General features: G+C 53.5%; 4 protein-coding genes across 4 annotated transcripts; 3 read left to right on the top strand and 1 right to left on the bottom strand.

Annotated features, from left to right (window-relative positions):
• Positions 1–1,947: 1,947 nt before the first annotated feature.
• Positions 1,948–2,946, top strand: COCSUDRAFT_58124 (hypothetical protein; the record flags this gene model as incomplete). Its single annotated transcript, XM_005644375.1, has 3 exons — positions 1,948–2,191; positions 2,473–2,532; positions 2,867–2,946. 3 exons carry the CDS (start codon positions 1,948–1,950, stop codon positions 2,944–2,946), a joined length of 384 nt encoding a protein of 127 aa, XP_005644432.1.
• Positions 2,947–3,866: 920 nt separating this feature from the next.
• COCSUDRAFT_54492 (hypothetical protein) lies at positions 3,867–5,426 on the bottom strand. The gene is made up of 6 exons (XM_005644376.1): positions 5,226–5,426; positions 4,966–5,137; positions 4,614–4,863; positions 4,479–4,526; positions 4,209–4,398; positions 3,867–4,121 (listed from the first exon to the last, which is right to left on the bottom strand). The coding sequence occupies exons 1-6, from the start codon at positions 5,266–5,268 to the stop codon at positions 3,991–3,993; spliced, it is 834 nt and encodes a 277-aa protein (XP_005644433.1). The 5' UTR covers positions 5,269–5,426; the 3' UTR covers positions 3,867–3,990.
• A 48-nt stretch (positions 5,427–5,474) lies between these two features.
• On the top strand, positions 5,475–7,850 carry COCSUDRAFT_58126 (hypothetical protein; the record flags this gene model as incomplete). The annotated part of the gene is made up of 6 exons (XM_005644377.1): positions 5,475–5,572; positions 5,624–5,909; positions 6,152–6,271; positions 6,598–6,717; positions 6,986–7,084; positions 7,731–7,850. 6 exons carry the CDS (start codon positions 5,475–5,477, stop codon positions 7,848–7,850), a joined length of 843 nt encoding a protein of 280 aa, XP_005644434.1.
• Positions 7,851–8,895: 1,045 nt separating this feature from the next.
• COCSUDRAFT_54493 (hypothetical protein) lies at positions 8,896–11,770 on the top strand. The gene is made up of 4 exons (XM_005644378.1): positions 8,896–9,282; positions 9,556–9,742; positions 10,187–10,382; positions 10,763–11,770. Exons 1-4 carry the CDS (start codon positions 9,196–9,198, stop codon positions 11,334–11,336), a joined length of 1,044 nt encoding a protein of 347 aa, XP_005644435.1. The 5' UTR covers positions 8,896–9,195; the 3' UTR covers positions 11,337–11,770.
• The last annotated feature ends 21 nt before the right edge of the window (positions 11,771–11,791 follow it).

Here is an 11,791-nt window from a genome sequence, read left to right on the forward strand (position 1 = left end):
GCTGCATCGTCACAATGTCTGCACCAAACAGCCCAGGATATCTGTCCCGAACAGATTGCAAGGCCGGGCACTCAAACACAAGGTGGCGCTCATCCCCAATAACCTGCTGGGCACAACGCATGCACAAACGCTGGGGCCGGGGAACCCTGGCCCAGCGGCCCGAGACATTGGGCAGACTATGACAACCCATCCTGAACTTCAACAGTATACGCAAGCAACGGGCACTCAAAGGCTGCTGTAAGAGCTGGCAAGGGTGGCGCAGACAAGCTGGCCTAGCAAACCATCTGTGATATGTACACAAGGTGGCATTGCTGGACGGGCAGGTCCTAGGGCAAATGTCAATGTCATCCCAAACTGCAGCGCTTGCGCATCGAGCAGCTGCATCACAGCAGCAACTTCCACAGGAACAAGGGTGTCAAACCGAATAACAAACTCATACCCAATCTGGCGCAAGCCCCGCATGAAGGCCCAAGCCCAATTCTTAACATTACGGGTTATGGCATCCCAACAATCATCAAGGGCCACTTGCCTGTGAAAATTATAGGCAGGCAAGGCAGCCAAATTGTTCCAGAACTTGATAATGCGCCGCCACCACACACAATCAAGGGGCTGCTGATTCAACGCCTTAAGCAAGATGGCACCATGCACAGAGATGGGGACGCCAGCAATGTCTCTCAGAATTTTCAGGTGAGAGGAGGCCTAGGCAGCCCGGCCCCGCCGGCTGTCGCCACCAGGAAGGCTGCGCAGGCCCCACACCTCACAACCGTAGGAGGCAGTTGGCGGCACACATGCATCATATAGGCGCAACAACAGGCCAGCTGACATGCTGCAATGCAACTTCCCATATTGCTGCCTGAGCTGTGCCCACGCACCCCACATGTTCCTGTGAAGCTTGCCAAAGGTGAGATTAATGCCTTGGACACCGTCAAAAAGGGCACCCAGGTACTCAAACTGCTGAACCCAATGTAAAGGCGCACCACCACAAAGCCACTGAAAAGGTCCTGGCAAATTGGAAGAGAACACCACAATCTTTGTTTTGTCAACACTTATGACCATTCCCGTTTGTTCACAAAACTCAGCAGCTGCATCAATCAAGCGTTGCAAATGAGCAGGTGTGGTGGCGAGCAGAGCAAAGTCATCAGCATAGCCTAGATCTGGTACACAACTGCCAGTACGCAACTGCGGGCCAACCCCAGGGCACCTCTGCAGCAAGTGCCTGTGCAGGCCATCTGCAAACAAGCCAAACAGCGTGGGGCTAAGGGGGCAACCCTGCTTCAATCCTGTCGCAGAATGCAAACTAGGACCCTTCCTGCTCCCAATCTTCATGGCAACCGTAGAATTGGCATACAAAGATTGAATGGCAGAGAGCACGCGGCCATCAATGCCCAGGCGACGCAAACTCTCCCAGAGCAACACCCGATTCACTCTGTCATAAGCACCCTTCAGATCAAGAAAGCAACAATACAAGTGCTGCTTAGCATGGTTTTGCCGGTCGATAAAATGCTGCAAGGTGAATAGCTGGTGGGCCGTAGACAACTTTGGCCTAAAGCCAGCCTGTGTGGCTGCACGCAATCCAGCCCCCTCTGTGTACTTCATAATAATACGAGCATTCAATATGCCAGCGTACAAGCGCATGATGGGCTCAGTAACGGCAATGGGTCTATAATTGAGCATGTCAAGCTTGCTGCCTTTCTTGTGCACAGGGGTGAGCAGGCTACCATTCACAGAGGGTGGCACTTGCCAACACACAAATGCAGAGTTCAGCACAGCCACCAAAGCAGGCGCCAGGACATTCTCCGGAGGAGGCATGCCTGGCGCCCGCTCATCTTTTGCATACCGAAACAGCTCAGCTGGTAAACCTTGCACTCCGGTGGCACGACCATTGTGTAAACTTTTGAGCCCAGCAAGCACCTCCCCAAGAGAGATGGGTGCATTGAGAGCATCAACATGGGCGACAGGAGCACTGGGCTGGACAGGGAAAGACAAGTGAGGCAGCTCAGCAATGAGTGGCAACTGCAAGTTTGCAACCCGCTCGAGATAGCCAGCCCACAATTGCACTGGCTTGAGCTGCTCAGGTATATCAGACTGCTGAGACTTGAGCCGCTTCCAGAAGGCTCGGGGGTCACTGTGCAAATCATCAAGCAGGCGTCGCAGTTGCGCGAGCCGGTGAGCGCGCCGTTTGTGGCGGACGGTGTTGTGGTAGGCACGGCAATCGGCATCTCACATACGTTCTGCAAAAGGTCCCCCCGCTTGGGAAGCTGCTCTTAGCTGCGTGGGAAGCCGCTTCCCAAAAAGTGCCGTTACCTCATTGCCTCACCTTCGACCTTGGACAGCTTCCCCTTTCGGGAAAGCTATAAAAAAAGCTCGTCACAATCCTCAAACATATCAGACAACAATTCTCAAAGCGAAATAGGATGAATTGCAAGCTCGTTTCACCCTTGTACGGACCTCTGCTGGTCGCTTGAACTTCAGGCCTCGGCAACCAGATCCTGGCGGCGGCTGGTGCTCTTCGGCCCTTCGTCATGACGGCAGGTTTGTAATCAAGTCAAGGGATTGTATTTTTGACGGAGAACAAGCTTTCGTCCTCTGGCAGGCATTATCCAAAAACGTCACGCACCTAAATCAAACTGCAATGCCACCGTGCCGTGCCGTGCCCTGCTTGTGTGCACATGTGAGGTTCTGGTTCTATCAGCAGCGCAAGGGACCACATTTGTCGAATGCCTACCAATTCTGAAGAGTGTTCCTTTTGGGGACTCCATCCCATGCCGCCTTGAAATGTGTCAGAGCTCCACACTAAACGTTTGATTACCTCCTTCGTCTGGTCTTCTTAATTTCCGAGCTTCGATTGCGTGCTTCGGTTCTGCAGGCGTCTGCTCAGCCGCGGACTTTGATGGAACTTCCGGCAACCTTGGCACCGATTCCCATAATGCGCAGCCGCTCCATTAACGTTGGCCTTCCCAATGCCGACACAGAGCAAGCAGCTGCGGCAAACGGCATCACCGGTGTCCCAATCGAAGAGCAGCTATTGTGCGCAGCAGGTGATCCCTTCTCCTGATATGCCTGCTTGCTATTGCAGTTGCAGACTTTCTACTAGTGGCTGTTGCTACCAATGGCCGTGCAGCATCCCCAACGCATTCAGCTGTTGCGCTTTTTGTGTTACGCACAAGTGTTTCTGAAGTGCCATCAGTGGACAAATTGCCAGAACACCAAGCTTGGAAGGGAAGTGTTGTGATGTCACAACGGTTGCTGCACCATTTGAGCCCTGTGAGCTGAAACCAGCGTGCCAAAATGACTACATTCATGATATCAATCTAGAACTATTTGCAGGTAAACTAATGCGGCCAAAGGTGCCGCTGCCGCAGCAGCCGGCGAAATTGGTGGTGAGTGAAAGCCTGCCATTATCCCGAATCGCGACCTCCAAGACCTTGAGTATATAATACCGCTGCGATACCTTGCGGGCTTGCTGACTTCCTGAAAATCTATGCCTTCTGACATACAGACCGCACGCCTTGCCACAATGCCGTCGGGCAGTCGTGGCTGAGTGTTTGACTGTCTGTAATTGTCACAGGTGCCCGCAAGCTTCCTGCATCAGCAAAATAAGTAGAGGAGCAGGCCGCCCCGGCTGCACCCACACCAATGGCACTACTGATACCGAAGCTGCGGCCGCAGCCGCCGTTGTCGCCCCCAACCCCAACGCTGCAGTCGCCACCAGTGCTGCAGGTGCTCTTTTGATGCCTCTGATGTCGCGCTTTCACGTCTGAGATACAGAATTTGATGCTCATCTGACTGCAGACGCCCCGCATACCACGACCTGTATTCAAGGCCATGCTGTGTGGGAGACATGCAGAGCTCTACCTGCTAGCATTGAGAGTGCAGGAATATTTACAAAATTGCGCTGCTTGACATCACTGCAAATCAAACATCTTAGAAGTGATCTTTAAAATGTCCAGTAGTCAGCCAGCGCAGAGAGTCGTGCAGGTCAATTAGTCACTACAACACAAATGCTGGCTTTCCCAAGCTTGCAGATCCTGGCTGCAGCATGTAGCTGGCTCCAGAACGCACGATCAGGGGGATGCCAGAGTTGAAGCAGAGCTGCAGCACGGTGTCCCTATCCACCTCGTCTGCAAAGAATCACGTACAAACTTTGCCCACCATACTGACATGTGAAAAAGAAGGCTGCTCCAGATATTCAAGTGCTTTCGGCTCACCTTGTGCCAATAGATCTGCAGCCAGCACCAGAACAAAATCCTTTCCCACAAAAGGCTGGATATTCTCTCTGCGCGCAGTTTTTATGAAGCCCTTCAGCTTCTTCAGAGCTGTCAACAGCTTGCTTGACGTCATGACGCTCTTGTGATCTAGCCAGTAGATCGTGTTGCCCAAGCTCAGCAACGCATCTGCCTGCAGGACACATATGCCAATAGTTAATGGATCCTCCCGGACGTCAGCTGCCGACAGGACGAATTGATCCTGCGGCGTACCTCCCCCACGACCCTACCCTTGGCGTCCTTGAAGGTGCGCTCCAGTGCCTGTCACACACAATTCAGATGTTATCATCATTCCTGGTAGTGCAATCTGCTCACAAGAGTAGCACATGAGAAAACTACACTACTCACCTTGGGAGCTGAGCCATACACATCAGCCAAAGCAGCCTGCAGATACCGCCCTGCTGCGTCTTCATTTGCGTGGACAATGTTCTTCTGCGTCGTCTGAACTGTCCCTAGAGCCTTAGCTTGGGGAGAGACTGCGCTGTACGTGCCATCACTGATAATGTCTTCAAAATGTCTAACTTTTTCACCAGTGTTGGGGACAAGCAGCCCACTCACTCCAGTGCTCTGCAGCAACTTGTCCAGGTCATTTTGATCCCTGCACGAAACACACGAGAAACAGTGCTCAGAGCTACCAACTTCAAAAGTAGAACGCCCACTAGGAGACTACTGCATCTGCAAAGCTGCTTCCAAAGTTTACTTTATCTTATGCTTATAGACATTGACTGTGTCCTCCGTCTCATCGTCGAAATCCCCCTCCGCCAGATACAGTATTTTGGTCCCAGGACCGGCAGGGGTGATTCGGCACTTCAGATCCAACACCGGAGTGCTTCGTTTGGGGTTTTGAAGCCTTGCAGACCCGTGTGTGAAGCCTGCACAGGCAAACGCGATATTTTCTGCTGTTACTACAGACCTTAGGAGGTCGTTCTGACACATGAAACAGTGAGGCAAAAAACGTACCAGGCGGCCTCAAAGACACCGGGTCCCTGATCGCTCTATGCATTGTACATCGATATACGTGCTGCGCGTCAAGTGATAGAACACAATTGACAAAAAAGAAGAAGAAAGAAACGCACAAACCAGGAACCCCGGGGGGTCCCCATCACGTGCGTACTTACATTAACATTACATTACATTAAGGTTCAACATACATTGAAGATGTTTCCTGGTCGACAGGCTGCAGGGGCGCTGTGTTGGCACCAGATCAGCATGGCAACATCGCCTCAGCAGACCGTGGCACAGCCGATGCAAAGTGATGACTTTGAGGAGGCAGCTGAACATCTGCAAACTGCAGCAGACAAGGCAGAGTCAGCACAGGAGACATAGTGGATGTAGTTTAAGAGCCAGGGCCTATGCAGAGTTCTTCTGCAGCAGCTGGAGGAGGCGGCAGCGACAGATCTGCGAGAGAGTGGAGACTTGCCTGGCGAGAGTGCAGAAGGCGGTACATCAGCCGGGGATGCAGCTAGTGGGCAGGATGCAGCAGCTGGGGAGGCATCACTGATGGCAGGGCAGAGGAGATCTCTGGATGTGGAGAGAGTACAGCAGCAGAATGGGACGGCGGGCAGCAATGGAATTGCAGGCACATCTGGCGCCAATGGCAGGCGAGCCTCCGTTGACTTGGCGGCCCGGGAACGCTGCCTGAAGGTGAACCCACCCTTTATCCGCTATACAATCTTGCTCTGCTTGACAGTTACAGGGCTCGCTTGAAGAGCCTGGCCAGGCTATTTTATCGGAAGGTTTCAACCCGGAAGCAAGCATGCATGAAGTCAGATGCAGCCAGATCAAGCAACCGGCATTGATGCCTTGAGTAAGGTTGGCAACGCCTTTCTGCTGATGCTGCTCTGTGTCAGCGCTTGATCGTGGCGGACGCTGCATGGGTGATGCAGGTGCTAGACGCTTGCTGCAGCTGCAACGCGCAGCCGTCACTGCAGTCGGCGGCGCTGCAGGCGGTGAGGGGGGCGCTGCAGAGGAGCCAGGCCGGCGGCGTTGCCTCCTCTGCACAGATGGTGACTCTTCCGTGTGGCCACTTGCACACACTGCCACAGACCTATAAGTCCCGAATGCACTTGCACCACACTATCCAGCGACTGTCCTGCATGCACAGATGCAATCAAGGCCCCTCGAGCTCTGAGAGGCGGCAACTCCCCAGCGCGAAACAACGGGACAAGAACCATTTCTGTGGGGTTTGTCATGTCTTCCACTAAGTGCTTCCCTCAAAATTGTAATAGCTTTCTCCCTACGTGGCGCTTGCACTGCCTTGCTCCGGCTCCATTACTAAGCTGCACAGGGTGTGAGTGCACACTATCTTCTTATGTAGTTCTGGTGCTTGCAGGGAACGCCCCAGGCCAGCTGGGCCTGGGACTGCGCTGCGCGCGCTCTGCCGGCCGCCGCCGCCGACGTGCACGCGCTCATGCGCGGAGGGGACGCCGGACTTGGCGCCGGCGAAGTCCAGGTGACTGATCTTTCCTGGTCCTAAAATGCAGTACTAGGATGACAGCGACTGACGGCAAACCCTAAGGGCCTGCCTTGTTGTGTTGGTACTGTCGTACACAGCAGTTTGTTGGCTGGAATCTTTTGAATGGACATCAGCAATGCTGACAGTCTATCTAGGTGCAACACAAGGAATCATGATTGCTAAATCGTCCTCCATTTGTACGTTTCTTCTGCATGCTGATTGCTGGAACAGAACGGTATTAACTCCGCTTAAAACCGCTGTCCAGGTGGTGGCAGAGACTCTGAAGCTGTCAGTTGCTGCGCTGCCGGCAGCTGGAGACCGGGCAGGAGCGCTGATGAGCACCCTCCGCATCTTGCTTGTCGAGGTGCCTTCTTGCCACCATTCGTAATGCATCCCAACTGTTGCTGCTTTTGGATGTGTGCTCCTTTCAGCAGGCTTTCCTCAGAAGTACGACACCGGCAACTGCCTTGCAAGTGTTGCACATCTGCCAGCCGCCAGCAATGCTGCTTTCATGTCTTGAGAATGTGCCTTCAAACTCTGCCACCTGTCACCCATGCAGTTGAACAGCCTATATTTACCCTCCAGGCAAGCACCAAGTTTTTCTGTTCCACAAAATATAGCAAAGAAGGTAGCATTGTGATAGATGGGCAATATGCATGCTAGGGACAGCAAGGCGGCAACATGCTGCTGTCGACGTTTCTCTTCTTCGTTAAAAGAATTTCGGCCGATGCTATTGATGTCTGTTGGCCATCATGGGACATTTAAATGGCCTCAACCCGTCAGTGCCCCCAAATTCTGCGCAACAGGAAACAGTGATAGATCAAATCAACTCCTCTAGGGCCGGAGGAATGGTTGCGTCGCGCCGTGCTTAGTATGAAATGTGCTGAAAAGCAGGCAGTGACCGCTCAGCTGGCGCAAGGAGGGGTCCAGATAGCAGGTTTTGGTCCTATTACTGCCGTAAACAGCACAGAGTGTATAATCTGCTGACGCGATGTGGCTTGTGCGCGCAGGCAGCAGTCAAGGCGTCTGCCGCGCCTGCGCCGCGGTCAGCCGCAGTGGCCAACGGGAGCAGGGTGCCGATCAGTGCGCCGCCGGCCATAACACTGCAGAATTTTGCGCTCAGAAGCTGATGGCTGCGCTTCCCTGATCAGAGTTGGCCAGAACATGGTTGCTTCATGCGCGAACTTTGTGTTGCTGCAGTCCAGTTGTGTACAGCATGCTGTGCGGGGTTGGGGTCGGGGGCGCAGTTTGCTGTACTTATTTTTACTTGTAATACACTGAAGGAGCATTGCTTTGTTTGAGTTTGCTGGCAGTCATTGCCCATGCGGGGTACAAATGCATGCATGGTGCAATTGCCAGGTGGCTAGTACTGCAGCTAGCTCCATTAGAGAAAGAGGTCTGCAGACATCAAGGCAGAGCGAACGCTAGTAATAGGAGAAAGGGCTGCCTCGCAAATGCACCTATGTGACAAATTGTTGTCACATGACTTATTTACTCTTAAAAGGCAAGATTCTCCGGCCCAGGAGCACTGAATGCCATTGACCATTGTCAGTGACCACATTGCATACAGGCCGACAAGTGTGGCTGGATGAGGGTCAGAACACACCTACAGACAGGCAGGAGCGAGGTCGGCAACAGTCGGAAAGAACAGCGGCCGTGAAGATGCAGTCCTAATCCCTGGACCGAAGCACCTGTGCACAAGTGCTTTGCAGGGCCAGTCCTAGTGGAAAGGCAGCAGAGAAGAGATGGAGTTGCATGCACGATATCAAGTGCAGGTAGGGGAGAATAGCAGGTGGAATGGCAGTGAATAATCGCTGGAGATTTCTGAGACCCGCAATCACTGGTGTCATTCAGAGCCTTCATCTACACCATGTCAGACGGGCACCTTGGGGTCCGGTGGATAAAATGTGCAATCCAGTCCTGCACCAGCGTGTCAGGACAGCAATTACAGGCGTAGCACTGATGAAGGTCAAAATTGCCCAATCCCACATTTAATCCCTGCCGGCTTTTCTATGGATCTCTCTTAACTCGCAATCAGCATCTCCAAACGTAGAGGTCCCCCCGCCAGGGGAGCTGCTCTTAGCTGCGTGGGAAGCTGTCGGAGGCTGATGTGGACTCACACTTCCCGGTCTAAATTCAAGCCGGCTTACCTTCATTTCGCAAAGGCTCTGATCACCCTCTTCTCGTATTACCAACTGAAGACGAGCGCTGTGTCTCAAAGGGCTTCTCGGAAAGTCTTGCGTGCCTCGGATATACCGGCCCCTCTGAAACGCAGCAAGGTTGCTAGGTAGTCTGACCAAGGACAGTCCCCACATCAAACTCGTCGTGCTGGTTCAATTACACTAGGCAGCGGAGGTAAAAAGGAATCCGGTTCTTGAACGGTCATCTCTCGAGCAATCAGCAGCTGATTAACAGCTGCCCAACCGTAGCGTGGGCCGCCCTTAGCAGAGGAGACTGTCTGCGGGCCATTAGCACATGGTTAAAAACCGCAAGCATGTGATTGGATGTTCGCCAACTTTGCTGATTCTTTTCAGCGGTCTCTTGCTTTCGGCCGACGTCCAGGTACAGATTTCTTTCTCTGCTTTTATGTGTTAAGTAAGATGCATCACCAGAGGGCACGTTTTGTTGCTGTCAGACATATTACGTGTAAGTTTACCCCTCCATACCTTCGAGGTCATGGCATTGGGCCATTCCAGCATTTGACCAAGTAACCTTACCACACTTGATGAGACAATGTGAGGACCAGATAGGAAGCTCACGTCTCGTCGATCGGTAGTCTGCATTTCAAGCGACCTCGAAATCCCTGTTAAGCCTGGCATGCTGTGAAAACGACAGGCTAAGGGCGCTTCAGGAGGTGGTAGCAGTGGTGGCGGTGGTGGGGGAGGCAGGAGCGGTGGGGGTGGCTTCTCTGGAGGCTCCAGTCGCTCATCTAGCAGCTCCTCAACCTCCTCTTCAACCTCGAGTGCCTCGTCAGCCTCGAGCACTTCTGCCAGCAGGGCAGCACCTGCTGTTGGCTCTGCAGGTGCGGTCACACCCAGCAAAATTGCTGGGGGCTCCAAGGCCTCCCCTAGCAGTCCCCCTAGCCTCAAGAGCCCCCCTAGCAGAACCCTCTAGCCCCTCAGGCTCCAAGTTTCCTTCTGCCCCTAGCTCTCCCACTACCAATACAGCAGCCACCAAGGCAGCGCCCGCTGCTGGCTCCAAAGGTGCGATGCAGCAGGGAGCATCTTTTTGTTACATGTTTTGTTTTGTTTCTTCTCCTTTCCTTCTTATTTTTTATTCTTGTGGTTAGAGCGCTAAAGACTATTGGTGAACAGTGAACAATCGAAAGCGGTCATTGAGGATACATCACCAGTAGATTCATAGGGAAGGCACTCTGATCAGCCAATGCAAGGGGTCAAGGCCCAGGCGTTATTTGCAAATCTGTCTGATTGAGCCATTTAAGGAAAGTTGGTATTTATGCACGCAGGGACAGCCACAAAACCGGCATCAAACAGCTATGTACCCAGGTCTTACAGCGGGCCCACTCGGACAGCAGCCAATGGGGCCATCGCGCCAGTCACCCCCCTGACTGGCTACCGGCCCACAGGGGCCGCCGCGTATCGCCTGCCAGCTTACTCATCGTCTGCCTACTCCTACTCGAGGAACCGCCCGTTCCTGCACTCGTGAGCTGCCCCCTTGCTCGTGCTGCTGTGCCGCGCTCTCAGCCTTGCACCCCGCTGTAACCTGCTGCCTGCTTTGATGGAGCTTGCACTTGCTTGCATGTGAAGCTACCCACTACAGTAAGGACATTCACTCGCATTCAGAACTCTCAACAACAGCATGCAGAAACCTCCGCAGTACCCATCGATGAGTGCCAGGCGGCGCAGCTGTTGCTTCTCAGTCCTGTGCATTGTTGTCAGGACAGCTGCTGGAAGGACATAGTGCAAGCAGCTCTGCACACTGTTGTTTGGCCTGCTGTGCCAGTCATGCAGTAGTTGTTTGAGGGTCCTAAGGAAAGAACCATTCCTTGCTCTAAACAGCGGTGTCTGCTCCGTGGTTCCAGGTACCCTTTCGGCTACTCGCTGCTGTTCATCCCCCTGTACTCAGCCGCGTACACAGGCAACCACTGGGCAGTCTACAATGAACAAGGCCAGTTTTGGGGCTACGATGATGGCGACATCACAGGGGGTGACTACGACTATGACTCGGGCGATGGCCTGCCGTCCGGCTGCCAGCTCAGCAGCCCCCAGGAAGCTTCCTCCGCCGGCGTGCTTGATTTGGCCGCGCCGGCCCCGGCGCCAACTCTGGCGCTGGCTCCCGGGAACGGCACTGCATTTGCACCGGCCCCAGCTCCCGCCACTTCTGGCAACCGCACCCGGCAGCTTCTGTGCAAGCCGCTGGCAGCTGCCGTGCAGCAGCAGCAGCCCTACTGGACCAGGGGAAAGATCGCTGCTATCGTGATCTGCAGCATTTTCGCGCTAGTGCTTCTGCTGGTTATTCTGTTCTGCTGCGTCCCGGCTTGCTCCAGGTATCGGCGCAGACGACAGTCCGAGACCCAGATGACAGCGCAGAAGCCGCAGGAGCAGCAGGGCTATAATTATGGTACTGGGATCAATGACTCAAAATGCAAGGTGTGAACCTGCAGGAGCCACAGTACTATGATTATGGGATCAATGACTCTAAATGCAAGGTGTGAACTGGCGCATGATTGGAGCGCCATTGTACAGACCCCCTCATTTTGGTGGTGCCCCCCTGACATTTTTGGGAGTGTGAGCCTTGCTGGCGGATTGTTTGGACAAATGCGATTGGATGCACATACTTAATGCTGTGGAAGAGGATTGTCGAAGTATGGCTTTATTGTACAGATTGAAGAAGCCCCTTCGGTGATCTTGAAGCTATATTGCAAGATGGCAGTACACTGACTTGAGTACTCTCTGATTGCGAGGCCCTGCAGAACGCATTCGCTCCTGTGAATTGAGTGAAGTACCAGCAACGCATGTGTCCTGATGACTATTGAGCTGACGAGGGTTGCCACACTTTGTATAGATTCTGTAAAACAGAATGACGATGCCTTGACGTTTTCACAGGCTGA

Source organism: Coccomyxa subellipsoidea (assembly GCF_000258705.1).
Source record: "Coccomyxa subellipsoidea C-169, whole genome shotgun sequence".
NCBI lineage: Eukaryota > Viridiplantae > Chlorophyta > Trebouxiophyceae > Coccomyxaceae > Coccomyxa > Coccomyxa subellipsoidea.

Bases quoted from the DNA above. Each gene is read 5' to 3' on its own strand.
- COCSUDRAFT_54492 (XM_005644376.1), bottom strand. From the start codon at position 5,268: ATGCATAGAGCGATCAGGGACCCGGTGTCTTTGAGGCCGCCTG. The intron at 4,864-4,965 runs GTAAACTTTGGA...TGTTTCGTGCAG, and splicing joins GTCTATAAGCATAAGATAAA to GGATCAAAATGACCTGGACA. The intron at 4,399-4,478 runs GTACGCCGCAGG...TGTGTCCTGCAG, and splicing joins AGGGTAGGGTCGTGGGGGAG to GCAGATGCGTTGCTGAGCTT.
- COCSUDRAFT_54493 (XM_005644378.1), top strand. From the start codon at position 9,196: ATGGTTAAAAACCGCAAGCATGTGATTGGATGTTCGCCAACTTTGCTG. The intron at 9,283-9,555 runs GTACAGATTTCT...TGAAAACGACAG, and splicing joins TGCTTTCGGCCGACGTCCAG to GCTAAGGGCGCTTCAGGAGG. The intron at 10,383-10,762 runs GTGAGCTGCCCC...CCGTGGTTCCAG, and splicing joins AACCGCCCGTTCCTGCACTC to GTACCCTTTCGGCTACTCGC.